We start from the raw sequence: 16,918 nt of genomic DNA, 5'->3' as shown, positions 1-16,918 counted from the left end.
CTTATAGCAATAGTAAGGATCTCAGAACGGTCAGGGTGATCAAAACCTAGCCTAGCACTGTTTCCAATGGTGGCCAAAATCAGAAGACTAAAGCTGAATCTGAGAAAGAGCAAGTGTGTCAATACCTTCCTCACCTCAATCTTCAAAAATGTACAGCTCAGGGATTTTCTAAGCAAGAAGCTGAGTCTTTGTACTGAACAATCCTCAGTGGTTTTCCCATCCATTAATCTATTCAGTTGCTCTTTGAACTCACATAAACTTTTATCATCTGTAAGCTGCTGCAGCAAGGAGTTCCACAGAATAATTACATGTTGCATGAGGAACTTCTTTCTTTTTTTGGAATCCGCTTCCCTTTATGCTTCCCAGTTCTAATCATAGAAAAGAGTGAGAGCTGTATACCAGAGGGATTAAGGTTTCCTAAAGGTCATGGAGCAGAAGTGATCCCAAAGAAATTGCAAACGTTCAAAGGTGCAATATGGTCTCAGCTGGCCAATGATACATAAATACGATTTCCAGTCTGGCCTTGGAATACCTCAGAGGCAGAAGCACAAGCACAAGGATTGCACAGGTAGTCAGGAGCAACACTAGGGTCCACCCTGGCTTTTATGGACATCAGGGAATTTAGTATGTTCATTCCCATGGGGTGGGATATATTCAGCCAACTATGTGATTAGAAGGCATAAATATGAATTTAAAAGGCACAAAAACCCACAATATTAGCATCACTGCCCAAATATCCACCAAAGTAAAAAGCATCTTTTGAAAAGTGATATCCAAAAGTTAATGTAAATACTGAAGAATTGAAGAATCCACTATTTACCCCTAGACAAATTATTCTAAAAATTAATTGTCCTCAGCACTAAGTGTATATTTTACATTTCTTACCTAATTCAATCAAGCTTGCTTATAGTAAGATCTGGACCTTACTTTACCTCAAAGGCTAATTGTAGAGCTCTCTGTTACCACGTATCTTACTCCTGTGCACGTTTTTCAGCTCAGACTTGTGTACGTGTTAACCTCCTCTATAAAGAAAATGATAAAATGTCTTTTCTTTCTCACTGTATGAGCAATTGTCTTGATCTACAGTAATTCTTGCAGGCATTTCTACACCACTTTGCAAATCTGCCAGCATCTTTCAGTGATCAATTTTGCATTCATGTAGCAGAGCAGATCCTCCATGTTGGCAAAATAAATGCAAGCAAGCTAACTTAGTTTTCATACTGCATGCTGTTAGATTTCTAGAGAGAATTATAAACAGAAAATCACAAAATTGAAAGGGAAACTTCTAGTAAGTGCCCTACAGGATCTTTATCTTGAAGTTACTCAGTATCTTTGACTTCTCTTCTACACTTGAAATAGTTGCAAACTTCGCTAGCAGTTAACGTAAAAACGGCAAAGAACAGAGTCATAGTTAAATTTCAGTCATTAATATAGAAAATGGCTGCACAACATCAGACCAAAAACATCTGAAACTAGTAACCTGAGTCCAACAATGACAAACAGTAATAGCCTACAGAAACACAGGAGAGCAGGACGAGTGCATCTACTTCTCCCAGGACAGCTCCCAACCATTTGCAGTCAGGAAACTCACAACAGGTTTATTTTTATATTATTCAGTAATCCTCAATAGACTTCTCTTTCATTAAAATAATTGCCCCTTGAACCCATGCAAACTTTTAGCATCAACAGCACCTTTTATACCACCAGCTAGTTTGCTATGCTAAGGCTGTCTCCCTAAGAGACTGCTCACTGGGGAAGGAACAAGCAAGAGTCTGCTTCCAGTGCTACCTGCCCCAGCTTCAAGTGGAGCTTCCTGCAGGCTCTGCATGAACTGCCTGATTCAACATCCTTTCTGCCTCCATGAACACCTATGCTTCAGCAACTCTTGTACAGAACTATGACCATAAGAAGTTGCAGACACCTTATCATATCAAAACCAGGTCACTGGTGTTCAGAATCAAGAAGAGTTACCTCATATTCATCAAAAGGCTCCAGAGCCTGCAATTTTTGCTGCTCATCTTCCAGAGTACAACAGGTGAAAAACATATTCATATCCACGACGCTGCACTCAGTCCAGCCCTAAAAAAGAAACCCCTCAAAATTATTAGCTCTGGAAGGATAGACTCACTTCGCACAAGAAAACAAAGACCCTAAATTAAACACCTGCATGGGCCTTTAAGACTGTCTAGCTGGAACAAGAGCAGCCCAGAGTCTGGTAAGAATAGATCTCTTACCTGTAAAGCTCCTAAGAACTTAATTTATACCAAAAGCCTCAGAGGAACCCATCTTGCCTTAACGCCATACCAGAAAGCAGACTGCAAGTTGGTTGGAAAGACCTTCAAATGACTAGTCATGCTACTAGAGAAGGCAGTGGCCCAGCCTTGGCCCTGTCTTCTTCAACCCGTAACTGACACATCTGATGACTTCCAAAATTATTTAATGCTACAATCTTTCCCAGGTAAGACACGCTTCATGTGTTCCTTAGAGCTGCAGGTACTTACCTTTTCAAAAAAGCGCCTCCGCTGTGCCTCACAATCAGGATACTTTGACAAAGAATGAAGTGCAGAGTTCAGCTGGCTGAAATGTGCTGCATGACACGTCCAAAAGGGTCCTCTGGGTGCATCTGCTCATACAGCAGAAAGCATGCCTGAGAGAAATGCTCTGCTGCCCACTGAATCAAGGCATCTGACCTGTCAGGCAGATCGTGTACAAGGAATTAAATCACTGAGGGGCAGACAAAATCTATCCTCCTGCAACACTATAAAGCATGCTACTAAGGCATCCTGACACAGGTAATATACCAAAGAGAATCCTGTGCTGGGAACTTATGAACCTCTCCTCTCCCATCTGTGCAGAGAATTCAGGGGATGAGCAGAACAAAAACCTCAAAATCACATGTTCAAGGTTTTTCTTATTTTTCCTCCCTTTTAGGATGTCATGGACATCAATTATCCCATCACAATTATGAAGTAAGGAGCTGTTTGGGACTTCCACAGAATTGCTGAAGCTTTAGTTACAAGACAGCAGGTCTCCCAGCCATGAGTGGCGTACATAAAAAGAAGCTTGTTCTTTTCATTTTACCACCTAGTTAACAGCAGATAACTCAACTGACCTGCTGTTTTCCATGTAGGTGAGCACCACCTCTGCTATGAAGAGGGTGGGAATTTCTTTGTCTAGCCCTGCTTCCTCCAGGGCTCTCTCCAGCTCAGACAGCTCTGATAAATCCACTCCCAGTAGTTTATAGTCCCCTCCAGAAAAGGTAATGACTCCTGGGAGACAAAAATTATCCAGCCTCACTACAGTGCTGATGCAATACTGAGACCAAAAGGGACAAACAGGAATATCAGCCCCGCAGGCAATCGCTCACAAGCCTGTGCCCATCAACTCAATTTCTCTGGGACATGTACAAGAAAATCCCCATTGCTAAATGAACCATAAAGGGATAGTGTCAAGAAGCAATCCATTAAATGCAGATCGAAAACTCCATTATTCTTAATGCAAATTTCACCTACAGATGTCTCACAGAACTATCACATTTAGTATACCAACAAAACTTTATCATATTTACTTTAAGAACATTTTTATAGAGCCACTATAATTCAGAATCAAATCTGAAGGGCTCTCTTTTACAGACCTTTCAGTTTAGCTAAGTACCAGTGCTTTGACAGAATTTGAATGGTTTGCCTAACAACCATAAAACCATTCTCAAGGGTTTTTTGAGGTTTGTTTTTTAAAGATTTCTTTCTGTAAAATTGCATTGAATCCTGAACCAGCACATGCTAGCTCCCTGCAAATACCAGGACTAGTCTTCCAGATCACCGCTCTCAGAAATAAGTTCCAATTTATGATTTGCAAGCATTAGATTTAGATTAGATATAAGGAAGAAATCCTTCCCTGTGACGGTGGTGAGGCACTGGAACAGGTTGCCCAGAGCAGCTGTGGGTGCCCCATCCCTGGCAGGGCTCAAGACCAGGCTGGACGGGGCTGGGAGCAGCCTGGGCTGGTGGGGGACGTCCCTGACCGTGGCAGGGGGTCTTTCAGGACCCTTGCAACCCAAGACATTCTGTGATTCTATGATTATAATACCATACCTCTGTACTCCATAAGCTATAGCTTGTTAAGCTGTTTCAAGCAAAACCAGATCAGAAACAAACTGTAAAGTACCTTTAGAAATTACCTACTCTATGTCTCTGTACCAGTGCAATCCAACAACTACCCCTGCCCTGAGAACTGTTAATTACACTTCTCAAAGGCATTCATTACTGGAGGCAAAACAGCCTTCTCTAGAAGCCCATCTCCATGTTCCCTATTAACTTCTTCTGACAACTAACTGATCTACACATCGCTTCCTGCCCTCTGGGCACAGAAAATAGGATATTCCCAACTCTTTTGACACCTGCCTTTCAGCTGAAGTAGTTGAAGATTATTGGTACAGACAGAATTCTTTGCTACAGGATGCTGCCAGTGAATGGATTCAAAACCAACCACAAAAACAAGAATGGATTCAGGAGGAAACTGAGCAAGCTCATGGAAGAGCTACTCACTAAGACTTATCCAACTGTTCATGGCAGCCAGGGACTTGTGCTCTGCACCTGTCTTCCATCTGTATTTAAACCGATTATTACAGTCTAAGCATAGCAGCCTACTGTATTTCATTACTGTCCCTACTGTATTTCATTCCAGACTTTCCAGACCATTCGTGTACTTTATCAAAATCCTACTCTCATCCACCATATTCAGCTCTCCCTGTTTCTTGCTGGTTTATTACATTTTCACCTTCTACAGCATATCATCTAGAACATTAACAGACACCTTCAAGAAAATCAGATGCAAGAGGAATCTCTAGTGAACCCCATACTTTACATTCCTCGATTTTTCCACTGAATTGCCCCTTAGTATTTAGCTGGCATAATAATCCTTTCAGCTTTACTTACACTCTATGGTAGTTTCATAAGGCTCATTTTTCTCCTGCCTTAGAGAGGGGAAAAAAAAAAAAAAAAAAAGGCAGGTAACATAACAACTAATGTTTTATTACAGTCAATACACCCAAGAGTCATACCTTTTCTCCTACCCATAAAGGCCATAAATCACAGTATAATTTAGGTTGAAAGGGGCCTTTGAAGGTCATCTAGTCCAACTCCCTGCTCACAGCAGTTACCTGTATCAGGCTGCTGGAGGCTTTGTCCAGTCAAGCTCTAACTATGTCCAAAGCTGGAGTTTCTACCGCCTTTCTGGGCAATCTGTTCCCATTTTTAACTACTCATGTGGCAGAAAAAAACCCAAGAAACAAACATTTTCATTACACATTACTGAAGTTTCCTTTGCTACAACTTGCAACAATTGCCCCTTGACTGTTTGCTTTGTGCCTCCAAGAAAAGTCTGGCTCCACCTTTTTCATCCTCTCCTGTTAGACAGTTGAAGACTGCAGTAAGCTTCACCTCAGTTCCTAAGGCTGAACAAACCCAGTTCTCTCAGCCTGCCCTCCTATGTCGTGCTCCACCACTTTATCGTTCTTGTGACCTCTCACTGGACATGCTGCAGTTTGCCACTGCCTTTGTATTAAAGATCCCAAAGCCAGATGCAGTACTTGAGAAACTGTAACTGAAAGAAACTGAACCTGGTTTGATATAATCCATTCCCGACAAATCCATTCCAGCACCTACACATCTTTTTTTCATCTCCCAATGCTTACAAATTATCTGTTTGTTCCAAAAATTTTCAGCAAAACCATGCTTTTTGTCTACAACTTTGTAGTTCCTCTACCATCATACCTCACTTTCTAAAGGCTGAAGTTATGTTTGCTTCTTCTAAACATTTAGTATCCAGAACACCTTCCATAAATACCATACCTAATCCTTCCCCTCCGGTATCTCCCACCAGTGCTGACAACTCTTTCATTCTTTTGATCAGAGCAGCTTTTTGGCATGCCACATTTAGGAAATCCACCTCGTATACCACAGTGTGATGCAGAAGACCTACGTCCTTCAAACGGAAGCGTAAGGAGTCAAAGCCAGCACCTAAAGACAGGATCTGCAGATAAAGTATCAGAAAAAGTTATACTCATGTCTAGCAGCATCCTGAGCATCTAGGTGTGAAAAATATTCAATAACATCATCTATAGTGACAAAATCAGGCAATCTCCTGCAAGAGGTAGAAGAGTTTTGTGTAGGTACTGCCCCCTCCCACATATTTCTGTCAAAGTGACAAATGGACAGTCACAGTAGTGCCGGTCAAATCTCTGAGTTCATTCTGTTCAGATGCAATAGTACGCTACTGCTGTGCCAAGATGCCAAAAAGTCTTTTCACACATGTAATGGAAACTGCCAGTACACCCAGAGAGAGAAAACGTACCTGTGTCCTAGGGTAGCTTTGGGTCTTCAGCAGAAAGTCTTGAACACAGTGATCTACAGCACGGGCACGGATGTAGTAACGCCTGTGGAAAGAAGTTCAGTTGTAATCACTGTCCAGGAACTCTATTTCTCCACCACTGGCATCCTGCATTTCAAAAACCTTTTTTTCTCTATCCAGTAACCCCACATCGATAGAACTGCACCGCAAGATGTCTGATGACATGTCATATCTAGAGCTTGTTAATAAATACAGATCTTCTGTATTCAGTAAGTGTACTAACCAACAAGACTACGGATAACCCAGAGAAAACATGCAGTCATCCTAGCTGGACCTGTTCCATTTTGCATACATCAACCACCACTGGGTGAAAAAGTATGAATCCGTACAGTCAGGATGCTCCTCTGCAATGTGGGTGGCCAGCGCCAGAGTTCCTGCCCCAAATCAGATTCCAACAACAATATGAAATTAACTCCTTTACTTACAAGGGGCTATTGGGTATATCAGAATGAATGACGGTGCATGCAAATGCAGTGAGTGGGGAATAAAAAAGGAAGAGAAGCAAAGTCAGGGAAGGATTTTCATTCTCTGTTTTTTGAATGAATGGAACTAAGTAAGTCTAACTCCTGGAAAGCATTTACCATTTGCCTAGTCCAGCACAGACTAGCACCTCTTTTTCCTTGGCACTGTCTTTTAGTTAGTTTCACCACATCCCCACCAGGCTTACCAGTTCCTATCAACCCCTTTAACAAGCATGTTATCGTCCCCACACCTCAAAAGGGCTACAGATTTCACTAGCTATTCTAAGATGTCCCAGAACTCATTATGACAGTGTTGACAACTGCAATACTTAACTCTTTCTATGAATTTAGTATTTAGTTTGGCTTGCCAATGTCATGCAACAAGTCACACAGGCTCAGCTCCCTGGTGAGCAACACTCATTTCCATAGGCCTGCAAGCTTCTGCACGAATACTGCTTTTTTTTCGCCCCCCTCAATGAAACTCCTTTGGTGATGGGCAGCCATTTGATTGCATTAAACCGTTAGTCTCGTATTATGTAAACTCCACTACCATATCAGCATAGAACCCTCCACACATACACATTAAAACATTCATGCCTGTGTCCTGCAAAGCTCCAGAGAAGACCTACTGATAAGATACCACTGACTCAAAAGATAATATTGTTACCCTGAGCCACCAAATACCTTACCAAAATTACAATGTTCTTGATAATTAATGAGAAAACTACTGATGTGCTAAGATTTTCGGTAAGTTAGTATTCAGATCCTAAGCAGTTTTCAGCAGCATTGAATACGGGAATTAGGAACCAGTCCGGTGACACATTTCACTCAGGACAAAGCTTTCAATTTTTGCCCGTAAGCCATGTAAAATTATACTAAGTGTCTAAAAAGGTGACATCACTGAAAGTCAGTGCTCGGCAAGTTGCCACTCTGTCACCGTGTCCTAAAAACGCATTTCATGGAGTTGTGCCTCCAACCGAAGCGCCAGGAGCCTGGGGAGCCGCTGGAGCCCCTCCGCAGCTGGCAGGGGAGGCTGCGGGCCGCCCGCACCGGGGCCCGGCAGCCGCCAGCCGGGCACCCCGCGCCGCGCCCGCTCCTCACCGGTGGACAAGCGGGGCCCGCCGCCGCCGCCGCCGCCCCACCAGGAGGGGCAGGAACCGGTCCTGGATGTAGCCCCGCGCCGCCGCCGAGCACTTGCTGAGGGCGCTGCTGCCGCTGGCGCCCTGCACCCGCCGGGGGACAAGGAGGACACGGCGCTGGCGCAAGGCCGTGGCGACACCGCGGGCCGAGAAGCGCCCGGGCCCGCCGGGGCGGGACGGTGGGGCCAGGCGGCGCCAGGGGGGCTCCGAGCGCAGGGAAGGGCAGTTCCCGCCGGCGCCGCCGAGCCCCGTTCACGTCCCAACCTCCCCCCGCGCCCCCCGAAGCCAGGCCAGGCCCCGCCACCCGGGCCGGGACCCCGCCTACGGAGGGGCCCGCCCGGGGATCACTCACGGCAGCGGGGCACGGGCCGCCCGGCCGCCCGCGGCCCATCGTACGCGCGGCGCCGCGCTCTGACGCTCGGGCGCAGCCGGTGACGCGGCGCCCGCCCGCGGGGCGTCGGGGGCGGGGAGCTGCCGGTGGCGCGCGCCCCCTGGCGGGCCCGCCGCGCTCCGCCCGCCGCCCGTCCCCGCCCCGCCTCCGAATGCCGGTTCCGCTCCGCGGGGCGACTGGCCTGGACCGGCCGCCCGCGCGTGGGATCCCGGGCCCCGGCGGCCCGGCCCGGCCTGGCCGTCCCCCTCCCGGCGGACCCGCGAGCGCGAGGGGTCCCAGGGCACGTCGCCACGGCAACGGGCAGCCTCTGCGCGGTAAGCGGAGGGGCGGGGGGAGAAGGGCGGAGCTCCCCGGGACAGGGTGCGGGGCGCCAGGGTCAGGATGCGGAGCTCCTGGGGACAACGTGCGGGGCTCTCCGCGGCAGGGTGCGGGCCTCCTGGGGGGAAGGCGCGGGGCTCCCGGGGCGGAGGGCAGAGCCCGGCGCAGCGGCACCCCCAGGCGTTGTGCACATGCTCCGCTCCCTGTGCGGCCAGTTGGAGCGGGGCTGGCGCTGGGTGGCTGTTGGGGACACGGCTTCTCGAGGGTGGACAAGCTGTAAGTGCCGCGGCCAGACAGGCAGGGCCATGAGGGTGTCTGTGCTTGGAAGTGGTTTCATGCTATTTCTCTTTAGGCTTTGTATTAGCAGTTGTAGAGGAGCCATAGCAGCCTGAGCTATGTAAGATGAGTCACGAGTACTACGGTTACTGCCCTATTCGGTGTCTCTATGCATCTTGTAAGCCACAAATTAGTATATTGTGCATTCAATAAGTTAGTCTCAGAATGCCACTTTTATGGAGAATGGTCAGTATGCGTATTTCTAACTGGGACCCATAAAATTCAATCCTCAGCCCAGTGCTAGCATTTTATCAACAGTCACATGATTTTTTTTCTCTGAGGTGTACTTGATTCATGTTGCCTTTTAGGTGACTCCTGGCATGCCTGAGGTAGGCAGTCCTACCTGCTGCAGTTATAGTGCAGGACACATTACACTATGATAGCTCCTATAGTTCTATTTGTGTTCTCGATGTGTGCACAGTTTCTGCAGAGATCAAGGCTTCCTTTTCCTCCAGGTGCCCTTTTCCTAGCTAGGGGAAACCTCCAGGTTTCCCTTTTCCTAGTTCATCGTTTGTCCATCTTGTCACATTTCTGGGATCTGGAAATGATGTTTTGATTTAGTTACAGGTTAAGACTTACAGGGCATGCTAGCCCATCTTGCCGGCACTTCAGATCCTGCAGGATTTCCAGTTACACTAGCATCCTGAGGATTATGATGGAACGAAACACATGGCAGCAAGTTGAGGAGTGGCCACTGAACTCACTGCATCCAGCCATCCCAGGAAGTCCTTTCCAGTCCTACATTTCTATATACATAACAATCTTCTGTGCAGACTCTGTGAGCAGACACTGAAACATGAGCTGGACATCTTGGTTTAACACTAGAACAGAGACCAGAACAGTTGGGGGTGGGGTGGGGGGAGGTTACTTTCCTGTCCTTAGTACAAGACACCACATGTGTGCTCCAGGAAGGGAGTCTCTGTATCAGATTTCCTTGGTAAAGGATGAGAACATGGTATGCAGCCATTCTTGGGCCTGTGTGTCCGATCCCTAGCTGTCACAGATACAAAATCCTGTAATCACAATTTTATCAGGCTCTGGTTTAGAAGCAGATGGGATTTTTGCTTCTATGTCCTTGGAATGATGTTTTGGAGCCTGATTGCTGCAATAGCTAGAAATCTCCTCCAGATTTCTTGTTGCATGTATTAATGGCCAGGATTTCTTGTTGCATATATTAATGGCCAATTTGTATCCATTTCTTCTTGAGTCACAATTAGTCTTAATCTAAAATTTTTCATTTGCCTTTCAGGCACTGACTCCCAAGTGTGCAAGTAGACAGATTTATCACTTCTTGGTCTGTTTTGCCAGACTAAGGCTAGCTAAGAAAGTTCTGCTAGTGGGAAGTAGAAAGCTTTTAAATCCATTTCTGAGAGGGGATGGATGCGGTGTGCAGCGGGTATGCTGTCATAGACCTGGCACTTCCCTCTGGTTTGGACATCTTCACAGGCTGACATGGGGGAGGAGATGCCTCTTCCCTGGTGTGCATGGGCAACCTTCCCCTGCCTGGTCTCTCCTCCCACTCCTCTGAGGATTCCCCTGGGGCTCTGCACGACATTCAAAGCTTGTGAGGAATGCACAACTCACCCCAAATAACAGAAAACACATAGCAGAGCAGCACAGGCATCTAGGGGCCCCATGCTGCTCCCACCCCCAACTGGGCAGGCGGTCTGAGTAGAGGGGAGTACATAATGAAAAGCATTTGCTGCAGCAGCTATCTATAGTCTTTTGTCTTTGGGATCGGGCAAGGGACAGGCGTGGCCCTGCCTGCCTGACCTCAGAGCTGACGTCAGAGAACCCCAAATGAATAACAGGGAGTGCTTCAGAGAGAGAACAGCCAGGCTACCCAGCATGGAAGGTGAGATGCCAGTACCACTAAATGAGAGAAGACATAAAATGGGAGGTATTGTTCCCACAGAAGGGTGCTCTGTATCCACAGTATCAAGACTCTAGCTTCAATTCAAGGTGGGCCAAAGAAGTCTGGGTCTTTCCATTGGCTGACTCAGTAACACAAAATCTGTGCTTCTGATCTACTTCAATCATTTTCCCTTACCTGTTCTGCTTTCTTAGCCACTTGGGTGTATGCTCAAGGTTATCAGTTGCAGCACAGGCTCTGTATCAGCTTGCACCTGGTTCTAGAAATGAGAAGAAGGTTACAGATCTGTGGTGTGCTAAACAGTAGGACTGTGTTAAAAACTGCTGACCAAAATATTACTGATATTGTCCCGTTGCTCCCAATCGCTGCAAGAACAGAGGCCAGATTCATCTGCCAGTCTAGGACAACGTGGTAAGAATTGGATCCAGGAGAACATATAGTATGAGTCTCAGATCTCAATCATTTTATTGTAATGTAATACCACAGTGAGGTCTCAGTGACAGGGCACGGCCTTGTCAGGCTAAGGCCAGTGCAGCAAAATGTAGAGATAAACAATGTAAGTTATCAGTCCAAGAAGCACAAAAAAGTCTTGAGTCTACAACCTAATTACTTGATAAAAGTACATCTGTGTCATCAAACAGGCTGTGATTAACAAAGCAAGTACAACCACAGAATCACAGAATGGTTTGGGTTGGAAGGGACCATCTAGTTCCAACCCCCAATCCATGGGCAGGGACACCTTCCACTAGACCCGGTTGCTTAAAGCACTGTCCAACCTGACTTTAAACACTTAGAATGCAATCACATGAACCAACTTCCTAGTCATTGTTAGGAACGTATACATCTCCCAAAAAAATCCATCACGGTGAAAGAAGATATTGTGATTTTCTTATTCTTTGGTGTTCAGTGGAATGTCTTCTTCCAAAAAAGTGATGGAAATGAAGTTTAGAAGATATCCTTGGATACTAATGGCAGTGATGTTGGAAGTGGAGAGAAGAAACAAGCATCCTGTGTCTTGTCACAGAAGTTACAAAGTGCAGGAAACAGTTGTGAGGACTTTTAAAAGATAAAAGAAGTAGTTTGTTTTATTGCCTTGTAGAGACTGTACGGTAGAGAAGAGGGAACTGAGGTAAGGATATGGCTTAAATACTAGCCTGGATAATAATATTTGCACCAGTACTACAATGGACTTTGATTTGTGAATCAACAGGGAGGGTGAAAAGAACCAGCTGGGGAGATGTGAGGACAAAGAATGTTTTTCTTTTGTTTTTGTTTTGCAGAGATCATGGACCAAAGGATCTTGGGGAATTGCCAGTGCACTGATACTTGTGGGATGAAAATGACGTGTCTTGTGAAATTGTTGGACACTTCATACAGTATCAGCCCTGGGCAAAATAGTGGAAGGGTTGACCACACATTGTAAGAGGAAGTGATGTTTGTCATTAACTATACAACCAATATACATTTCTAAGTAAGATAATTATACGTCTGGAATACCATCAGTGGAGATATGTTGATATCCTGGGAGGTTTGCTTCCCTGTTTTATTCCCATGTAATGCTGGGGTCTTTTAAAATCTCCTTGTTAATAATTCAGAACTTCATTAAATGATGTTGCCCATTCCATGTTAAAGGACAAGAGCTTGACCTTAGGCACTGCTATGACCAACTCTTTCTGAAAAACTACCAGAGCTTTTAAAAAAAAGTATTGAAGTCTTCTCCTTGCAGGAGGATGCTCATACACTTCACATCAAGTGATACCAACCCCCACTCTGCCTTTCATTTGTGTGGCGGGAGGCACTCTTCATCTCCTTACTCGCCACAGAGCTCCTGTACTACCTGCCACTTTCCCCATTTTAATTAACACGTTACCAAGTGTATCTGTTGCATTTACATTCAGTGATTCTCTACATTTTGTGAATAAACATGGACTGGGGTAAAGCACCCATGATACTTCTGATAAACTGGTATGTCCCTTTATGCTGTATTGCACACGTGTGTTAGTACTTCAAAGTACTTCAAAGGCCTTGTCACACTGTCTCAGTTTGCCTTTTCTCTTTGAACAGGTTACACTCCAATCTGAGTCATTGTCCAGTGTGGATTTTTTTCAAGAGGTACGAGCAAGATAGGAACCTTTAACTTCCACTGAGGGAAGTTTCAAAAGTAACATTTCTGCCTGTGTTTAGGGGCCTGTTGTATGGAGGTGCTGCTCCCCCAGCTGCTTAAACCAGAAGACTCAAGTCTCTCAGAGCTCCCTTTGTATTTTAGAGATAAAGACCCTGTCTTTTTCTTCTCTCCAAATGCAAAAATTGGCTGTTTCATGATTTCTTTGGTGACTTGAAAGCCTTCAAAAATCTGGCTCTTATATGGTTTCCTCCTCAAATCTGTCTCAATTGCCTGTCTGTAAAATGGGGATAAGACCAAACTTCATACCTCCAAGGGGGAAAGCATAAGGAAAAAAAGAAAAAAGGAATTTTAGTACATCAGAGATCGAGAAGGGATTTCTGTAAGGCATTTGTCAGTATTACTTGAAGAAGTACATGATTAAATACTGAGCAGTAATTCATCCACTTTTGACTTAAACTGTTGCTGTATTTTATAATGGATGATTGTAAGCCAGCAGGGTTGTTTCTAGGAGAGTCCCACAGAGCAGTTCATGGTTACAGATTGGCAGCTGTGTCCTGGAAAGCAGGAATTGAAGGCGTAATTGATTGCATTACATGACCAATAGAATATGAGTTCATTCTCTGATAAAATAGCTATGCCAAAAGGTATTTGGAAGAGTATATAAAAGGGACAATATAATTAGAATAGAGTAGAATAGCTCAGTTGGAAGGGACCTACAACAATCATCTAGTCCAACTGCAAAAAAGGATTAGTACTACATATGTATATTTTATTAGTATAATGATTACTGGCATAACATCTGTGTTCTGGGATCAGCATTTCAAACCCATTCTGGTTACAAGTTGAGTTCTGGTTTGAGGTCTCCGCTATATTCAGGGATTGAAGGCACAGGGTCTCTTCAGTTTTAAAATGGTTGTAAAATTAACCAGTATGGAACCACAACAGGACTTTCAGAAAATAATGTCCAATCTGTATTTAGACCATGAGTAAATTTTGTCAGGGTCCCAGGTATGTGATGCCTTCTGCGTTCTGCTGGCAGGTGACATTATTTCTTACCAATTTCCTGATGTTTCAATGAAATTGCCATGTTTGCCAGCAGACATAGTGCTGCTTTCCCCAATTAGAATTCCCCATCCACATGATGTTAAAATCAGAATCACATCACCAATTTCTTCCTAGGAAGCTCAGATGAACAGGACTAGCAAAGGGAATGTATCTCTCCAGTGTCCCGACACCCAGTTCTGCAACTTCCCATTCTCTCAGCTTCACCCTGCTGTTTTCTCTGCTTGCAGGAACTCATAACCTAACACAGACATCTAGCCAGTCTTCAGGGAGTCTCTGGTCAATGAACTTGGCCTTGTTTATAGCATCTGAGCCACTATGTCATCACTTTGAGGCCCCACACAAAGATGGCAAGGAAGGAAACAATAGAAATTGTGCTGGCCCCTGCTTTCTTGTGGTGAGATCTGTGCTTGCCAGAAGCTTCTACCCTTTGTTCTGGGCTGGGAATGGGTTTCATAATGGAGAGGGAGGCACTTTCCGTTCTGAGGGGAGAAAGCAATACCAAGGAAGGTTTTAATTATCTCCCATCAGTGCAGAGCAGCTGTGCTGCTTGCAGTTGCAGGAGTTGGTGAGCAGTGCAGTCCCAGTCCAGTCTATTGCAGTGAGAATGACTGCAGGAATGGAGCATGTTCTCACCCCATGGGAAAGGGGTCCTTGTTGGATGACAAGACCAATTCTAAGTAAGATGCAGAATGGAGCTCTTCCCAAGAGGACAGGACTCCCTCTGCCAGTCTCAGAGCACTACAGTAAAGCAAACACCACTTAGAAATGGAATTGAAGCACAACAGGCTTTTCTCACCTTTGTCCCATCTCTCAGCTCTGCTTGAGGTGACATTGTACTGTGGAGAACGGCACTCCGGGCTTGTCTTTCTAACCTGTCCGAAGGACTAATGTAGAACTCAGGCTACTGCTGTCCATAACCTAGCAGGGAGTGTGGCAACCACATGGAAGATGTTCTTGTCTTCATTTTTATGCTTTGCAATCATGCTCTTTTCTTCCAGGGTAGCCTGGTACAGTCCAGCACTTTGGGGTCCTGGTGTGAAAATTATCTGCCCAGCATTTTTCAGATGCTTTGAGGGAGGGTTCTCATTTAGGTGCGATTCATATTTTTTTATTCCTCCTGTCTTCCTGATGCTAATTCTCCATCTTGTTACCCTTATCTGTTAATGGTTCACATTACCTTTGCTAGATCCTTTCTGTGCCTTGTTTTTGCTTTCATGTTGAAAGTATAAATCTAAATCCTGCATCCCTCTTATAAGAGCTGCTAATTCCTTCCCTCCCCCTTCGTTCGATCAATGTTTCCTTCCATCTTTTCTGCTTACTCACCAGGTCATGTAGCTAATTTTAACATCGCCTTGCCTTCTGCTGCTGTTTCTGAAATGCCCTCTGTAAAAAATGCATCTGTCCCTGGCATCTTCATGGCCTCTCTATGTCCTGAGTCCTTCAGAGACTTTGATGCCTTTATTTGACATTTCTCAAGGTCAAAACTCCCGATGGATCATGTTGTTTGAATTGGGTCAGGCTGAGGGGGAAGAATGCTTTTCCATTGCTGCCTCTTCACCTACCCTGCTTCCTTTCCTCTCTTCCTCTTCAGAGCAGTGCTGTGTTCAGCTTTTCAGTGTTGCTGTCACCGGGTCCACCCTGCCAGCTTTTCTCTCTTCTTTTGATTTCTGGTATTTTCTCTTCTGCTCACATTCATCACTTGCTTTCCTCCATTGGCTAATTCTGTTCATGCTCTGTTGTCCTCTACCCTTGATTCATTTTCCCCTTCTCTTCCATTACAAGCTCTATCCTGAAAGTCCTCAGCCTTTACATACTCCTGGAGTCTCTTTCACCTGCTGCACTGGTGTTAGCAAACTCCCATAAACGGTCTGAATTCTGCCACTTCACTGCCTTTCCTCTCACTCTCATTTTGCCATCTTCCTAGTTTAAAATGGGAAGGTTCAAAGTTTTACTTAATCCCTTATCCTCAATTTCAGGTTCCTTTAGCCTCTTTTAGCTCATTCCTTAAACTCTTTCCTCCTGCTACTTTCAGTTCATTCTTTGTTAGAGCTCTCTGCTTCCTCCCACAGGAAAGGAACAAGAAGTAACCTTTTCTGTCTGCCTTGGTTTCATTCTTCTCTTTCTTCTTCCCATCACAAATGCAGAATTTTCTTACCTACTTTATTCTGTTACTGTAAGCCCACGTAGCATGTTCTGAGGATTTCAAGTGCAGCATTTGAAAGAATTTATGTGGCTCTTTCATCGTTTACACGAGAAGGGAAGATGACATTTGTAGATGGCATTTTTACAACAAATAGTGAGTTTGCAGCACAGTGGGCTCTGGACTTCAGCCTCCAAGGCTACAAGATACAATGTGAGTGAGAACATAAAACCTGTGATGCACAAAATCACTCAAGCACGAAGCAAGTGCTGTGAGTTGTGTTAATTTTCTGTGACACTTAACACCTTGTATTTTGCTTCTTTGTTTGAGAAATAAAGAATCTATAGTAAGCATACCACAGAAGACCTGTAGTTATGTGTAATGTGAGGGATAACGTTTCTCAGAATTACAGGGTTCTAGAAGCTGCATATTGTTCGTTCAGTCACATGGCTGTGGCAGAGGATGCTAAAGCCACTGCACTTCCCAGTGTTTCTTAGGTGAGTGATGTTGGATATGTTGTCTGTGTGCAGATCTGGACACTGGGTGGAACAGACCTGGGAAAGTTCTAAGAAGAGTCTTTCACCGTTGACAGTAATTAAACCAGAAAATAACTATTCTTATTCTGTATTAGAACAGAATATTTCCACTTGGAAGGGGCCTAC

General features: G+C 45.0%; 1 protein-coding gene and 1 long non-coding RNA gene across 5 annotated transcripts in view; one reads left to right on the top strand and one right to left on the bottom strand.

Moving 5' to 3' along the window:
- The window catches only part of LOC119142773, a 30,910-nt gene extending 22,651 nt beyond the window's left edge, over positions 1 to 8,259 (bottom strand). Inside the window, 7 exon segments of the mRNA XM_037376137.1 lie at positions 1,972 to 2,079; positions 2,502 to 2,590; positions 2,593 to 2,690; positions 3,113 to 3,269; positions 5,850 to 6,030; positions 6,352 to 6,433; positions 7,971 to 8,259. Coding sequence (XP_037232034.1) covers positions 1,972 to 2,079; positions 2,502 to 2,590; positions 2,593 to 2,690; positions 3,113 to 3,269; positions 5,850 to 5,898 — 501 coding nt within the window. The 5' untranslated portion in view covers positions 5,899 to 6,030; positions 6,352 to 6,433; positions 7,971 to 8,259.
- A 238-nt stretch (positions 8,260 to 8,497) lies between these two features.
- LOC119142801 lies at positions 8,498 to 16,619 on the top strand. 4 transcript variants are annotated; one of them, XR_005102422.1, is made up of 4 exons: positions 8,500 to 8,713; positions 12,207 to 12,891; positions 12,991 to 13,038; positions 14,344 to 16,619. It is a non-coding gene; the product is annotated as an uncharacterized LOC119142801 (long non-coding RNA). The 4 variants fall into 4 exon arrangements; XR_005102421.1 differs by having other exon boundaries at positions 8,498 to 8,713; positions 12,207 to 13,038; XR_005102420.1 differs by having other exon boundaries at positions 8,501 to 8,713; positions 12,991 to 16,619.
- Positions 16,620 to 16,918: the final 299 nt, after the last annotated feature.

Source organism: Falco rusticolus, chromosome 2 (assembly GCF_015220075.1).
Source record: "Falco rusticolus isolate bFalRus1 chromosome 2, bFalRus1.pri, whole genome shotgun sequence".
NCBI classification, from domain to species: Eukaryota; Metazoa; Chordata; class Aves; order Falconiformes; family Falconidae; genus Falco; species Falco rusticolus.
This window is presented reverse-complemented; position numbering and strand designations above follow the sequence as displayed.